The sequence below is a fragment of the Chiloscyllium punctatum genome, chromosome 2, assembly GCF_047496795.1.
Source record: "Chiloscyllium punctatum isolate Juve2018m chromosome 2, sChiPun1.3, whole genome shotgun sequence".
NCBI classification, from domain to species: Eukaryota; Metazoa; Chordata; class Chondrichthyes; order Orectolobiformes; family Hemiscylliidae; genus Chiloscyllium; species Chiloscyllium punctatum.
The window spans coordinates 53,730,245-53,747,337 of NC_092740.1; the positions used below are offsets into that span (position 1 = coordinate 53,730,245).

Here is a 17,093-nt window from a genome sequence, read left to right on the forward strand (position 1 = left end):
GCTTGTCCTTACCACCTTAAACTGTGGCACCACATTAGCCAACCTCCAGTCTTCCAGCCTGAGCTCTTCAACAACTGCTGTTACCTCAATTTCACAACTCTAAAATCTCATCCCATTTGGGAAGCTCAGTTACAATTGATGATGTAACTTACAGTGGAATAGCCCAAATAACCTGTCTGAAAGCAAAACTTGGAATTGAACCACAATAAAAGGAGACTGTTGAGTATGTGAAAGTCCAGTCTTAATTCTCTTTACAGTCACAGAAATGAATCTGTTGCAAAGAAAGATACATAAATCTAAACAAAATCAAAATAGTTAATAAAGCTACAGATTTAATTGTTTAACATGAGGTACGTAGTCTCCTCTTTCTATCTAACTGAAATTGTTTGCAATAGTTATCAGATATTCAGTATTGTGATAGAAGACATGGGATTAAACAATCAATTTCACATAAGCTTAATTGTAAAAAAAAAAGTTGTGTATTATTTCAAGGATACAATTTGCATCCAAACCAACAATTCTGTGGAATGTAAATCTGAGAAAAGAACAAAAGCAAAATCCTTTACGGGTGGCACGGTGACACAGTGGTTAGCACTGCTGCCTCACAGCGCCAGAGTCCCGGGTTCAATTCCCGCCTCAGGTGACTCTGTGTGGAGTTTGCACATTCTCTCAGTGTCTGCGTGGGTTTCCTCCGGCTGCTCCGGTTTCCTCCCACAATCCAAAAAACAAATGTGCTATGCTAAATTGTCCATAGTGTTAGGTGAAGGAGTAAATATGGGGGAATGGCTCGGTGGGTTGCTCTTCAGCGGGTTGGTGTGGACTTGTTGGGCTGAAGACCTGTTTCCACACTAAGTAATCTAATCTTATTCTCACTCAATTTCTTGAAACAGAAAACAAAGGGCTTATTGAAAAAATGTTCCAAGCTTACGTCATGAAGATAATAATTTTATTTCAAATATGGAGAATGAAAATAGGACACAAAACATACTTCCGAACAGATTACATGCTGATATTGACAAATGAAACACCTCAGCGATGCAATCATTTAAAATTTCCTTTAAAGTTTGTCACAGTACTTACAGTACCTAATTTATTTTTAAGTAAAAAATAAACAGACCATCAAATGTCAATTGCAGAAAAAAATCTGTTGTATCTTATGTACTGTCTGCTCATATGGTCTGCAGCTTCAGTTTACCTCATTGGGCTTCTGACTCTTCTTTCCAAAAGAACAACCCGGTTGTCTCCAGACTCACATCTGAATGTTATGTCTCAGAATAATTGTCAAATCAGAGTACCACAGCAATTATTTCTCCATGAATATTTCCAAAATGCAAGTCAAGAAGCAATTTACATTGCATCAGCTAGATCATCATCACTCCATTCTTCCTACAAATAAAACAGGAAAGAATGTTTACATGTCTGATGATAATAAAAGCAACAAATCATTAACATTTTACTAAAAATATTGATGGAGGAGAGGCAGTAGGAGTTAGGAAACAAGACAAGTACAAATTGTAATACAGTGGGTCTGGATTTCAAAAATCCAATGTAGACGAACACTCGGACTTATGCATGCAGGAGTATATGAATAGTAATTTTAAAAGGTCCGACATACAAATATTTCTTCATACGTACAAGCGACAATTTTATATTGTCCCAAATTGAGTTGTGGCTGGTTTATAAATTGACTTATGAGTGGATTTAGCAATGGAACCACTTGCAACTGGAGGCTGCCTGTAGCGTATTATCCAAAGCCAAGGATAGTTGTTGAAACATGTTGCAGCAGTTAGAGCAGGGTTTGCAAGTGAAGACATTTTTTTCAATTCATTGAGGGGCATTGGAGATAGTGGTATTGGGAAATGTAACAATACGCAATCAACTTAGTTTGAGAGTAGTTAGAATCAGTCCATTCCAACAAAGAAAACATTTTTAAAAATTAAACAAGTTTAACAAAACAAATGGATAAAGATTTCAATAATTATGGTATGAGCATTATTTGAGATCATAAATGTTTATAAAAAACAATTTCACACAAGTTGATGTGTTTTTTTTCCTAATCAGTTGCAGAGATGGATTCAGAAGCATATAAATTAGCCCAAATTATGATTTATTGAGTTAATAGAGCAGGTAATAGAGTAGAATCTTCACCTTTAGCAAATGTCAGTAGCTGACCAGATTCAGAACAGTATTTGTTTTACATTGTTTATTGCCAATATCAGTACATGCTTAGCTAAGTATAACCCTAGCAAAATGTACACAAAGGCTCAGCACGCAAATAGTCTAACATCCGAATAGTACTGACCTAACTTCTCCAATTACTGTTATTCTATACAGCCATACTTCGAGAGATAACTGCTGCTAATGATTGACTTGAGTAGTTCTGTATTAGTCCATCTCAGAAGCTTATCGGTTCTGTTCAATACAGAGGAACTTTGATTATCCAGCATTCGATTGTCCAAATTTCGGATTATCCAGCAAGATCGCAAGGTTATGATACTTAGCTAAACTGTGTTATCCGGCATTCGATTATCCAAACATTCAGTTATCTGACAAAATACTCCCCCACCTGTGTTACTCAGATAGTGGAAGTTCCTCTGTATAGAGGTAGAGGTATAATAAACGTACTCTATAGCACAGTCCTCCTATAACTAGAAACTAAATTGTTTCCACTGCTGTAGTCACTTTTCTTCCTTGTCAAACCTATGTCTAAAGCTGAAGCACATTGCTCATGATCTATCATCTTCTCATGATGAGTGTTTTCCATTCACTTTTTAATCCAGTCAACAAAGCAATGCAATATGATTAGCAGTTTTGATGATCCCAAGGACCAGCCTAATCTGACTACTCACAACTGATGCTGTTTGATCTAAAGCATACTACAATGGACAAAACATACAAACTAAGAAAACAAGCTGTCGATATTTCACATCATTTTGCACATTCTTTAGTGATACAATTTTTATGTTAATGTAAAAATACTGAGCAAATATTATAAAACAACCAAAACAGATTGCTGGAAGAGCACAGCAGGTCAGCAGCACCTTGGATAGAAATCAAAGTTAACTTTTCAGAGTTAACTCAGTTTTGAGGAAGAGTCACTCAACTCAAGATGTTAACTCTGATTTCTCTCCACAGATGCCAGACCTGCTGAGCTTTTTGCTTCTAATTTACAGCATCTGCACTTGACTTTTACTTTACAAATAAACTTTACTAACCTCTTCCATTTTTGGTTTTTTGGAAATTGTTCCATCTTCTTCATAACCTTTCCTCTTCTTTCTGTTTTCAACAGAGAAGCAGAGTTGGATAACAAATACTTACTGACTATGCACTGTAATGTGTAAATGGAAAACAAGTATAAAAATCTCCTCCAGCTGCAGTCAAAATGTAAAGTAAATATAACCGTCTGAACAACAGTGCAATTATTATTTTATATGCCTCAATTGTAATTTGAGAGTCAGATAACAAACAACACAGATTTGATGGACAAGTAAAAGCCCCGGTGGTTCATAGTGTCCCACACCTCATGCCAGTTGACGCATCATGACCAAGTATTTCTAACAGCAGTGTAATCTCACAGAAATAAGGAAACACAAAAACTCATGACTGGCAGAAAATAAACTGGTTTTGATTGCTTGGAATTGTTTAATCTAGACAACAATATATTAGTTATCTAGTCATCCACTAATTTTCTTCATGATGTAATCTTTGTTCTCGTTAAGCACTCTAAGAAATGCAGAGTCATCATTTTACATTATTCAGCATTAAATTGCTCCAATATGTACCCATTCCATTGCCTCTGTACTCTTGAAGTCTATCATTACCCACTTTATAGTTCACAATACTTTCAAATTTTGTACATCTGCAAATTTTGACAATCCCTCCTGCACCCACCTCTAGGCTGCTAATATACATTGAGAAAGGTAGGGATTCAAATTCTAGCGTTAAAAAAGGTGGTGCTAGAAAAACACAGCAGGCCAGGCAGCATCCGAGGAGCAGTTGAATAGATGTTTCGGGCATAAGCCCTTCTTCAGGCATCCTGATTCCTGAAGAAGGGCTTATGCCCGAAACGTCGATTCTCCTGCTCCTCAGATGCTACCTGGCCTGCTGTGTTTTCCAGCACCACATTTTTCAACTCTGGTCTCCAGCATCTGCAGTCCTCACTTTCTCCTATTCAAATACCAGTAAATGTGAAACTTTAAAATATAATAATTTAACACCAACTTCTATTTACTGTCACTCTACCAACATTGCACCATGCTGCTACTGTCCATTATATTGTATGGACTTCAACTTCACCAATAAGTCTGTTATTAGGCACTTCATCAAATGCATTCTGAAAATTTATGCTCAGAGCCAGTGCAGGCATGAGCTGAATGGTATCATTTTGTATCAAATTCTGTGAATTGTGAATCTGCGATCAACGCATACAACTTAAATCAACATCTTGTTACTTATTCAAAAAAAAAGCAATGAAATTGATCCCTTAATAAATCAGTTCTGTATTTTCTAACCCTTCATGAATCTAAAGTTGCTCTAGTAACTTTTAATTTTGTGATGCATTATACTTTGTAAAAACTTCCTCATTACCAAGATAAAACAGCCTGGTCTGTTTCCTGGGCTATTCTTAACATCCCTTGTTTGAACAAACATGTAATTTTTGCATATTTCCAGTCCTCTGACACCATTCTACATCTAAGGAGGACTAGAGGATTATGGCCAGTGCCTCCACAATTGAATGCATCTCATCTGGTCTGGGTAAATGATTAACTTTTAAGTACAGCAGATTTCCTTTATCATTTTTTTAATCCTTTCAGTACATAAATTCCAACCTCTTTCACTATGACTTTAGAAGCATCTTCTTCCTTCATAAAGGGAGATGCAAATTACACAATATGCTTCAGTTATATTGGGCATTAGTAAGACCACATGAGAATATTGTGCATCATATTGGTGGAGTTACTGAGGAAGAATGTAAATGTGTTGGTAGAACACAGGGGCAGCACTGTAGATCTGAGGAAGAATGTAAATGTGTTGGTAGAACACAGGGGCAGCACTGTAGATCTGAGGAAGAATGTAAATGTGTTGGTAGAACACAGGGGCAGCACTGTAGATCAGTGGTTAGCACTGCTGCCTCAGTGCCAGGGGACCTGGGTTCAAATCCAGCTTCGGGTGACTGTGTCTGCTGTTTGCGCATTCTCGCTGTGCCTACGTGGGTTTTCTCCAGGTGCTCCGGTTTTCTTCCACAACTCAAAGATGTGCAGGTTAGGTAAACTGGCTATGCTAAATTGCCCATAGTGTTCAGGGATGTATAGGTTAGGTGCATTAGTCAGGGGTAAATGTAGAGTAATAGATTAGGGGAATGGGTTACTCTTCGAAGGGTCGGGTGGACTTATTGGGTTGAAGGGCCTGTTACCACACTGTAGGCATTCTATGATTGAGTACCTCAGCAATGTCATCTGCTTCCATATGTAACTCATCTTTTTGGTGATAACAGTTGGCAATATTCTTATTACTTGTATGTCCTTAGAAGACATTTACATAGGTTTCTGTGTTAGCTGCCATCTCCTCTCATATTTTATACGTGATCATATGAATTAGGAGTAGGAGGAGGCCATTTAGTCCCTAGAGTCTGCTTTACCATTCAATAATATTGTGAACTGCCCTGATGACTCAATTTCCATCTATTTCTAATATCTTTCACCTTACTTATCAATAATCTATCCACCTCTACATGAAGAATATCAAAGATTCTGCAGCCACCTCCCTTTGAGGAAAACTTCCAAAGATGGTCAAACTTAAAACAACAAAAATCCTATGTCTCAAAACTGACAACCCTTATTTTTCATCAGCAACACCTAGTTTTAGATTCTCCTACAAGATGAAACAGCCTTTCCACATTCATCCTGCCAAGACCTGTCAAATGCTTACATTTTCCAATTAAGACATTTCTTCTTCTTCTAGATTTCTAACAATACAAGCCTAGCCTGACCAATCTTTCCTCATAAGACAACCACCCCATTCTAAGTCTTAGTCTATTAAACCCTCTCTGATATTCTTCTAACATATTTACATTCTTCCTCTATAACTGAAGCGTAATCTACCCACTTTTGTATTGATTTACCCTCAAAATAAATAATAACATTCTACTAACAGTTTTTTTTTCAAACTATTTTAATTTCCTTTCATACTTCCCCTCTGACGTTCTATGTTCAGCCTGGTTCTCACTTAACTTTCTCTCTCCTCCACTGCTCAATTAGAATTTTGTCTACCATCTTTTACTTAACCAACACAGCTAAAATCTAGCTGACTTTCATGAAATCACTGAAACCGGACTGATTTTACTTTTTTCTTGTTAATACTTACAAACTTGTAATGATGCCAAGATCCAAGCTATGTAAGTGTTCGAGTTTCTGCTTCAGCAGGTTTACTTCTTCAGGTCTGGGAGGATCATATTTCTTCACTAGAGTCTTTATACCTGCTCAGTATTAATCATCATACAATATAATGGCTTCAGAAGTCTTCCTCAAGTTTTAAAAAAAAATCATTAAAATGTAAATTATAGGACTTCATTTTAAAAAATGGAATTAAACTACCAGATGAAAAATGACATTTCTAAGAAAACATGTGCATGTGTTTTATATGGATTTGATATAGTATACCATATGAAAAAACTTATAACAAAGACAATGGAACGTGGAATATAGAGTGCAAGTTGATGTATACTAGCAAAAGGTAAAAGGCAAAAAAAAAAAGGTTCCTCAAAAGATGTTTCTCACAGGTACACATTCTGGGTTGCCCTTATTTACTATATGCATAAATTATTTGGACATGAATATTGCAGGGTGGGAGAGAGCAGAAAGCCAAGGTGTTCCAAAATGGTTTATGTAAAATTGCTGAATGTAGAAAGAATTGCAAGTTGAGCAGATATAATGCAATTTAGAAAACATGAATTCATAATCTTCATATTTGGTCTGAAATATATATAGAACAGATGACATTGGTTTACAGATAATACAACCTTCCAATGCATCGCATAGGAAAGGCAAATAGATTACTGGCACAGATTACAAATGCATGGACTTAATAAAAGCACTCATATTAGGTTGGCTGCAATTAGCATTACGATTGTTGGGAATCCACTGCCTGAAACAATGGACAAAGAATAAAACTGGAATTACAATAACACAATGCAAAAGGAAGCTTTTGGTCCTTCATGCCTCTCCCAGCTTTTCTTAGTTTCACTCCTTTACTTTCTTCCCATAGCACTATTTGTTAATTTACTTGAAAAGGAATGCAGTGTTTTTCCAAAAACTAGTGAATTCCAGATTGCATTAATATGTGGCATTTAAACGGTCATCTCCTCTCCAGTGCTTACTATGCAAAATTTGTATCCTTCAGTTAATTGTCATCCTTCTACTATGATAAAAAGGCTTCTCCTTATTTTTTTCTATTAAAATCCCTCACTATTTTGTCATGACCACAGATCATAACCCTGGATCACCTATGGACATACTGGACTTTTAATTACAAAATGTATTTTTTAAGAAGAGGAGCTACAATCAAAAGAGGACAACAAATATAAATCCAGCGGCCATCTGGATGAGGCATGTGGTTTCCCCTTTCAAGAGTACACATGGATAGTGATTCAATCCTGGTCTGCATGTGATAGGATGAAGTACTCATGTGTACTAGCATGCACTCAAACACAAGTGTACTGTGAAAGTCATCCACTGGTCACCCTGTGGCAGGTAAAGAGCTCTCTCACTCAGTCCTGAAAGCCAACTAGAAGGTTGTTAAAATGGAATTGGGACAAAACTTCAGCTAACAAGTGAAAACTTTTGAAAACAACTGTTCAACTATAAACATTCCACTATCTACTGTTCTTGAACAACCTAACAACTGACCTTCTAATTTAGCTTCTTTTGGACTCATTTTTCATGTGTCTACATGCATGCACGTTATTTCTTTTTTTCTCCATTTTATGCTCTCTTTCATTGATTCAAGCAAGCTTGATAAAATTGGTTCCTTTTAAACCAGAAATTAACTTGGCCTGGGAGAAATGCATCTACATGGGAGAGAATTCCTTACAACCAATCTTGTTGAGACCAACCCAAAGGGCCATGCAAATAAAAGAGTACCAGTTCATCTCTCACCATTAATAACCTGAGGATTTTAATAAATTGGGGAACTTCAACTGGTTTCTGGTCATTACAGTTTTGAACACAAGTATTAAAATTCTCCTTGATCATTTGTGCTCCAAGCACTATTCAACTTCTCTAGTCTCTCTACTCAAATAAATACCTACTTCCCTAATTCATCCTGATAAGCATTGTCTATATCTTATCAAAAGATTGTGATATCCTTTCTAAAGTGCAATGGTTTGAACTGGCCATATTAACACTATCTGAGGCCTACCTGAAAAATTGTAAAGGTTTAGAATGGCTTCCTTGGTTTTATATCCAATGTCCCCGCTTACAAAGCCACATTACTTCTACATTAAAAACTTCATCAGTCCTGTATTTGATCATTTCAACAGTGAATGCCCTCTTGAAGTCAGTTAAATCTCTTCTCACTGTGCAATATTTTTGAATTTCATATCATCCACAAAGCTTAAAATTGTGCCCTTTATATCTAAAGCCAGGACATAAATACATATTTAAAAACAGCATTAATCTCTCTCAATCTCTGAGGAATGTCACTATAAACCTCACTTCTATTTATAAACAAATAAGTATTATTGTCCTTATTCTATCCCTGCCCAAACTGTCAATGCCCCAGTAATCTCACGGGCTTCAAATTTTCTAATGTCTATCGATTCATTAAAATGAGGATAACTAGGGAGAACTAGATAAATAGGATCACTCAAGGCGAAAGGAAGGAACTTACACTTGGAGGCAGAGATTGTAGGCAAGATCCTAAATGAGTACTGAACGTTAACATTCACACAGGAGAAGGATATGGAGAATAACAAGTGTTTGTAGAGCATGATAGGGTATTTTGAGATCAAGAAATTAATGGTGCTAGGTCTCTTGCAAAGCATTAAATGGGTAAGTTCTCAGGGCCTGACAGATTATTGAGAGAGGCTACAGAAGAGATTGCTGGGCCTTGACCAAGATCCTTGATCCTCACTAGCCACTGGAGGAGTCCCAGAAACTGGCGAGTAGTTAATCTGTTCCTCTGTTCAAGGGAAATAGGAACACTCCAGGAAATGATAGACTAGTGAGTCTTGTATCAGTGGTGGGGAGCTACTGGAGACAATTCTTAGGGATTGAATTTATACACATTTGGAAAAGCAAAGCCTAATTAGGGACTGTCAGCATGGTTTTGTGCAGGACAGGTCATGTCTTAGTAACTTGATTGAATTTTGAGAGGAGGTGAATAAGGTGATCAATGAGGGTAAAGCAGAAGATGTTTACATGGATTTAGTAAGGTTTTCGACAAAGTCCATCATGGCAGGCTCATCCAGAAGATTTATGGGATCTATGGTGAATTGGCTGCGTAGATTTAGAATTGACTTCCCCATACAGGGCAGACGATAGTGATGGAAGGGTGCATTACAGGCTAGAGTTCGATGACTGTGGTGTTTCGTAGGGATCCGTACTGGGACCTTTGCTGTTTGTTATATAAATAAATGATTTAGATGAAAATGTAAATGTGAGAGTTAGTAAGTTCGCAGATGATATAAAAATCGGTGGAGTTATGGATAGCATAGAAGGTTGTCAAAACTTACAGTGGAATATAGATGAGTTGCAGATATGAGCGAAAAAACGGCAGGTGGAGTTTAATCTGGGTAAGTGTGAGGTGCTGCACTTTGGGAGATCAAATGTTAAGGAAAAGTATGCAGATGATGACAAGGCCCTGAGCAGCACTGAGGTACAGAGGGATCTTGGGGTTCAAGTCCATAGCTTCCTGCACATGGCCACGAAAGTAATAAAAGGAGGCATATGGGAAGCTTGCCATTATTGGTCAGGGAACTGAGTACAAGAATCAGGACATCGGGTTGTAGTGTGATAAGACTTTGATGAGGCCTCACTTAGAGTACTGTACTCAATTCTGGTCGCCACATTACAGGAAGTATGTGGAGGCTTTGGGGAGGGTGCAGAAGAGGTTTACCAGGATGCTGCCTGGATTAGAGGGTGTAAGCTATAAAGGAGAGGCTAGAAAAACTCAGATTGAGCTGGCGGTCAGTATCCTTTGCCCCAGAGTTGCAATGTGTAAAGCCAGGGAGCATGCCTTTAAGGAGAGAAGGGTAAGTTCAAAGGAGATGTGAAGGGAAAGTCTTTCTTTTTAGAGAAAGCAAGTGGTTGGATTCTGGAACATGCTGTGAGAAGTGGCTGTGAGATATGATAGGAGTGATTAAGGGACTTTTCAATAAGCATATGAATATGCAAGGAATACAGGGATATGGACCAAGGGCAGGCAGAAGGGATTAGTTCAATTTGGAGTTATGTTCGACATAACATACTCCAAATCAAACAGCATGGTGGCCCAGTGGGACGGCACAGTGGCTCAGTGGTTAGCACTGCTGCCTCACAGTGCCAGGGGCCTGGGTTCGATTCCAGCCTCAGGCGACTGTATGTGGAGTTCACATATTCTCCACATGTCTGCTTGGGGTTCCTCCCACAATCCAAAGTTGTCCAGGTTAGGTGAACTGGCTATGCACAGGGATGTGGAGGTTAGGTACATTAGTTGGGGTAAATGTAGAAGAATAGGGTATGGGAATAGGTTTGGGTTAGATAGTCTTCAGAGGGTCAGTGTGGACTTGTTGGGCTGAAGGGCCTGTTTCCACACTGTAGAGATTCTATGATTCTAGCATCGTGTGCCAAAGGGCCTATTCCTGTGCTATGGGATTCTTTGATAGAACATCTTTCAAAAATCCACATGTGCAATTTTTTTAATGCTTTCACCAACTAACAACCATCTTCATTGTGAAATATTTTTCTTTCCACACAATTGTTGGAGTATAAGGCAAGAGCAGAGAATAGGACTTATTGGATAGCTCTTTCAAAAGAGCTGCCACCTATACCATAAATTTCATGGCAACCTTCTGATTCCATTGCTTGTACTCTGAGATAGGAAAGATATAAAAGAATTTAATAGGTGCTGGGTAGATTGACAAACAAACCAGAGATAAAAAGTTATAGTTCTAAAGTTTGACTTGAAAAATGATGACTGATTTCACTGGACATGATAAAAGTTAAGAGTTTAAAATATTATGAAATTGGGATAGGGTAAATAGTGATAGTCAGTAAGACAATAATACTAGAAAACAAAGATATAGTAGTTGAAAAAAAGAACAAAAGGTTGAAACAAAATATTTACTCAAAGGGTGTTAAAGATTTGGAATTCTCTACTGTAAATTGTTGTAGTAGCATTGTGCAGACATTTTATGAAAACTGAAAATAATTTCTTAAAATCTAAGTAAAGCAAAGCAAAATAGAAATTAGGCTTAGCAGACTTTATGGCTCATTGTGCTTTAGAACTCTAATTCTATAACTGTTGGGAGGATCATATTCCAAATACTATAACTGAACTTTTAAAATTTCTCCACAAGACTAGTTTCCACTAGGCAAAAACTGTCAAATTACACAACTAATTAATCTCAATTCACTAATAACTATTTCAGGTAATATAAAATCAATTTACCATAGAAACTATGCAAGATTACTTACGCCGGATTACTTCAACCAGTTTTGACAGGCATTCATTGTTGTCTTTTAACATAAGGCATTCTGTCAAGTAGCTAAAGAATGAAATACAAAATTAAAACAAAATTTGATACAATAGTTAAATGATCTCTAGGATATGAAATTTAATTTACTCATGTCAATACAATACTGTCAAACACAGCAAGCCCAAATACCTCCAACAGTGACAAATAACACAACAACATTATAAGGAAAGATTTCAGCAGATTGATCAGAATCTATTGCTTCCAAAACAAGGTTACATCTTGCAGCTTTTATACCCCTTAGAAGTCATAATAACTCCTTATAAAAATCCATCCACGCAACTTGCATTACAATTGTCTGAGTAGTCTCAGAATAAAGAGTTGTCAGTCTAAGACTGAGATAAGGGGGGGAATTTCTACTCTGAGGGTTGTCAATCTTTGAACCTCATTGCCACAGAGAGCTGTGGAGGCAGAGTCATTGTGTATATTTAGGGCTGAGATAGATAGAATCTTGATCAATAGGAGAAATTGAGGGATACTGGGAAAACACAAGAAAATGAGTGTGGGGAATGTTGGATCAGCCACAATCCTACTGAATTGTACAGCAGGCTTCAGAAGCCAAATTGCCTACTCCTGTTTGTATTTTTTATGGTTTTAAATATTCTACAAATTCCTTTATTTAGCACACTGTTGTGACAGAGAATTATAAAAACAGTCCTGTATTTGTTAGGTACAGTCATCTGCATTGTGTTACAACTGAGGTTGGAGTAGTGTATAGTTTCTTCTAGACTCACTACTTCATGGCCATCAATATAAATGCTTTACCCAATTACTGAAATGGCTATTTTTGACTTTAGTTGCATTAGGTGTATGACAAAAAGATCCACCAACTAGGTTTCTTTGACAAACAAGTGCTGTTTTTTTGTGAAAACAAGACTTAATCAGCTTCACATCTTTGTTGAATAAGAGTTTGAAATATGAAAATAAAAATACTTGTCCCTCTAAATAACCCCATTGTGTCCACACACACACACACAGACCCCAATTAAAAAGAAAGACAAAGAAGAACTTTCTCAGCAGAGATTAATATTGACTTTAAAAAATCATTTGGGCCAATTATGGTCAGTGTCTGAAGGAAAAGATAAGATGGGCTTTTAGTCAGAGTTCGAGCACACATATGGTATTACAAAATAGAGACAGAGACAATCATCACTAGTTCATAGTTCATTCAAGAATTGTCAAGGTGTCAGTTTTTATTTTCCATGAGAACGGTTGCATTTTTTTTCAGTCTCACACTAGATGCTTCATCAGAAAAGCAAAGGATAAGCTAAGTAGCTTCACTCTCTGTCCCCTTTTCACAGCAGGCTGTAGCACATTTGAATTCTCAGCAATATAACAATCACCACAGCTCATGATAGCTATAAACACAGACATGTGATTTCCAATGAATCCAGTGGTTCCATAGACTTGGCTATTTAATTAGCCTAAACCATGAGATTTTAATAAATGGTTCTGAAAAAAAAAGGAAAGTGTACCAGCACCCTTTCCATGACCTGTTCAAAAAGCAGATACTGTTCAGCACTCCAAATGACCAAAATTCTTTAAACATTAATGATGAAGGAGCCTCATAACAATTAATAGTTCATAAATATAAGGGCATTACGATCAAGCCAGGAACCACAATCCAGTAAGTTGAGGAAGTATTAGAAACACACAAACAAGGAACAGAAGAGTAGGCCGCTCAGTTATTCAACCTTGCTCCACCATCCAATAAAATCACACCTGAGCTGATTTTTATTTCAGACATATTTTGAACTTTTACCAAAATTACAACTTATTACAAATTTTCAAACCATTTGGAATTATCTGGAACTCCAGAATTTCATTCAATAAATATTCTACAATGAATTGAGTACATCTTCCATTACCAATTCTCCCCTTGCATTTCCACCTTACTTAACACCTAACAACTTCCCAAATCATGGAAAAAACAGCACTTAGAGTCACAGAGATGTACAGCATGGAAACAGACCCTTGGGTCCAACCCGTCCATGCTGACCAGATATCCCAACCCAATCTAGTCCCACCTGTCAGCACCTGGCCCATATCCCTCCAAAACCCTTCCTATTCATATACCCATCCCAAATGCCTCTTAAATGTTGCAATTGTACCAGCCCCCACCACATCCTCTGGCAGCTCATTCCATATACGTACCACCCGCTGTGTGAAAAAGTTGCCTCTCAGGTCTCTTTTATATTTTTCCCCTCTCACTCTAAACCTATCCCCTCTAGTTCTGGACTCCCCGACCCCAGGGAAACGACTTTGTCTATTTATCCTATCTATGCCCCTCATAATTTTGTAAACCTCTATAAGGTCACCCCTCAGCTTCCGATCCTCCAGGGAAAACAGCCCCAGCCTGTTCAGCCTCTCCCTGTAGCTCAGATCCTCCAACCCTGGCAACATCCTTGTAAATCTTTTCTGAACCCTTTCAAGTTTCACAACATCTTTCCGATAGGAAGGAGACCAGAATTGCATGCAATATTCCAAAAGTGGCCTAACCAATGTCCTGTACAGCCGCAACATGACCTCCCAACTCCTGTACTCAATACTCTCACCAAGAAAGGAAAGCATTCTTCACTACCCTATCTACCTGCCACTCCACTTTCAAGGAGCTATGAACCTGCACTCCAAGGTCTCTTTGTTCAGCAACACTCCCTAGGACCTTACCGTGAAGTGTATAAGTCCTGCTAAGATTTGCTTTCCTAAAATGCAGCACCTCGCATTTATCTGAATTAAACTCCATCTGCCACTTCTCAGCCATTGGCCCATCTGGTCCAGATCCTGTTGTAATCTGAGGTAACCCTCTTTGCTGTCCAATACACCTCCAATTTTGGTGTCATCTGCAAACTTACTAACTGTACCTCTTATGCTCGCATCCAAATCATTTATGTAAATGACAAAAAGTAGAGGGTCCAGCACCGATCCTTGTGGCACTCCACTGGTCACAGACCTCCAGCTCCAGTCTGAAAAACAACCCTCCACCACTACCCTCTGTCTTCCACCTTTGAGCCAGTTCTGTATCCAAATGGCTAGTTCTCCCTGTATTCCGTGAGATCTAACCTTGCTAATCAGTCTCCCATGGAGAACCTTGTCGAACACCTTACTGAAGTCCATATAGATCACATCTACTGCTCTGCTATCAATCTTCTTTGTTACTTCTTCAAAAAACTCAATCAAGTTTGTAAGACATGATTTCCCATGCACAAAGCCATGATGACTATCCCAAATCAGTCCTTGCCTTTCCAAATACATGTACAGCCTGTCCCTCAGGATTCCCTCCAACAACGTGCCCACCACCGAGGTCAGGCTCACCGGTCTATTGTTCCCTGGCTTGTCTTTACCGCCCTTCTTAAACAGTGGCACCACGTTTGCCAACCTCCAGTCTTCCGGCACCTCACCTGTGAGTATCGATGAAATAAATATCTCAGCACTTCTTGCACTTAAGGTTTTTACATCCAGTGTATCTATAATTCAACTTGCTATTTTCCTCTGTTCCTAACACTCATTTCGAGCTATTCTCAAGCAACTTTCATAAAATTTACAATTCTCATTGAATTTGTAGTTGTCTGAATCCAATTATCTCAAGTTGAAATCTTCAAGGGTACCAGTACCTATCCAGATTAATGCCTGCCCTGGAGGCACTGAAATGAATAGCTGCTATTGCTATCTGTGACGGTGTAAAAAGAAGACCAACATCAATTGTAGTTGCTCGGCTCAGAAATTCATCAGCTGTTTTCCGCAGAGCTTCCGGATTTTCTACCGCTGAGTATCGAGCCTGAACAGAAAGAAAATAGCAATAAATTGAGAAAAGTGTATTTCCACAACTTTCACTTCTTACAACTTAGTAATTCACTTTTAAAAAAGAAATTTGTTTTCAAATTTGAAACTCAACAGAAATCATCCATTCTAATTTGAGGAAAAAAGTAATGTGTTTTTTTGCGGCTTGTCAAATGCAAATACAATTTGAAACCAATATACAGATAGATCCTCAAAACTTTTAGATAGGTTGATAATGCAAAACTTTAGACCTTATACAAAGAAATAGCCAAACACTTTGTTACAGCATTAAGATTAATAAACAGCAGTAGGAACTTTCATACCTTGTAGTAAATTACTAACTGCAGTGTTAAATTTGAAATAAAACAATGGCCAAGCTATCCACAGGCAAGTCCCCTTACCAGCTTTGCAGCTCTATTAATGTCAATATTAACAACAAAAATTACATTTGCATTAGAAGTTCCTTTCTGTGGAATATAATGCTCAACAATCTGTAGAAACTTATAGTCTCATTAAGAAAAAACAAAACCCATCTTAAGATTCTTTTGGATAGTACTCCAACAAAAGTGGGAGCCATGGGAGGCAAAATGCACATCTCCTTTCTAGGCATTTTTAATCAATCTGTCTGTTGGATGTGTTGTGACAAAATTCCAGGTCATGTGGGACTTGAACCCAAACCTTCTAGCCCACAGACAGGGCACTGTCACAGCAACACAAGATCCTTATTATCACCTCTCAATGTTATTTAATAAGAAACATAATATAATTAAGAGTAGGAGGTAGAATTAGAATCCCTACAGAATGGATACAGGCCCTTCAGCCCAACAAATCCAAACCAACCCTCCAAAGAGTAACTCGCCCAGACCCATGTTCCTACCCTATATTTACCCCTGACTATTGCACCTACCCTACACATCCCTGAACACTATGGGCAGTTTAGCACGGTCCATTCACCTAATCTGCACATCTTTGGATTGTGGGAAGAAACCAGAGCACCTGGAGGAAACCCACGCAGATACTTGGAGAATGTGCTAACTCCACACAGACAGTCGCCCAAGGCTGGAATTAAACCTGGGTCCCTGGCACTGTGACGCAGCAGTACTAACCACTGAGTCACCATGCCGCTCAGATAATTCAAACCTTCAAGCCTACTCTATCATTTTGATACAATCAAGGCTGATCCATCTCAGCCTCAACTTCACTTTGATGCCTGCTCTTCATAACGTTTCAATCTATTACTACTTCAAAATCTGTTTATCTTCCCTTTAAATTTACTGACCTACTCACCATCCATTGCACACTGGAGTATGGAATTCCACAGATTCATGACCCTTTGAGAGAAGTAATTTCTCCTCAAAAACTGAAAGAACTGCAGATGCTGTAAATCAGAAACAAAAACAGAAATGACTGGAAAAGCTCAGATCTTAGCAGCATCTGGAGGAGAGAAATCAGAGTTAACCTTTCAGGTCGAGTGACCTTTCCTCCGAACTCAGGGTTTGGAGGACATGTCACTCTTCCCAAAACGTTTACACTGATTTCACTCCACAGATGCTGCCAGACCTGCAGAGCTTTTCTGGCAATTTCT

General features: G+C 38.1%; 1 protein-coding gene across 2 annotated transcripts in view; it reads right to left on the reverse strand.

Annotated features, from left to right (window-relative positions):
• Positions 1–929: 929 nt before the first annotated feature.
• ccnh (cyclin H) overlaps positions 930–17,093 on the reverse strand; it is a 47,614-nt gene continuing 31,450 nt past the window's right edge. For both annotated transcript variants that reach the window (XM_072582823.1, XM_072582832.1), the window contains exons 6-10: positions 15,343–15,506; positions 11,673–11,743; positions 6,364–6,475; positions 3,216–3,276; positions 930–1,386 (exon numbers count right to left, since the gene is read on the reverse strand). In XM_072582823.1, the coding sequence (XP_072438924.1) occupies positions 1,348–1,386; positions 3,216–3,276; positions 6,364–6,475; positions 11,673–11,743; positions 15,343–15,506 (447 nt within the window). In that variant the 3' untranslated portion in view covers positions 930–1,347. The remainder of the gene's footprint in view (positions 1,387–3,215; positions 3,277–6,363; positions 6,476–11,672; positions 11,744–15,342; positions 15,507–17,093) is intronic.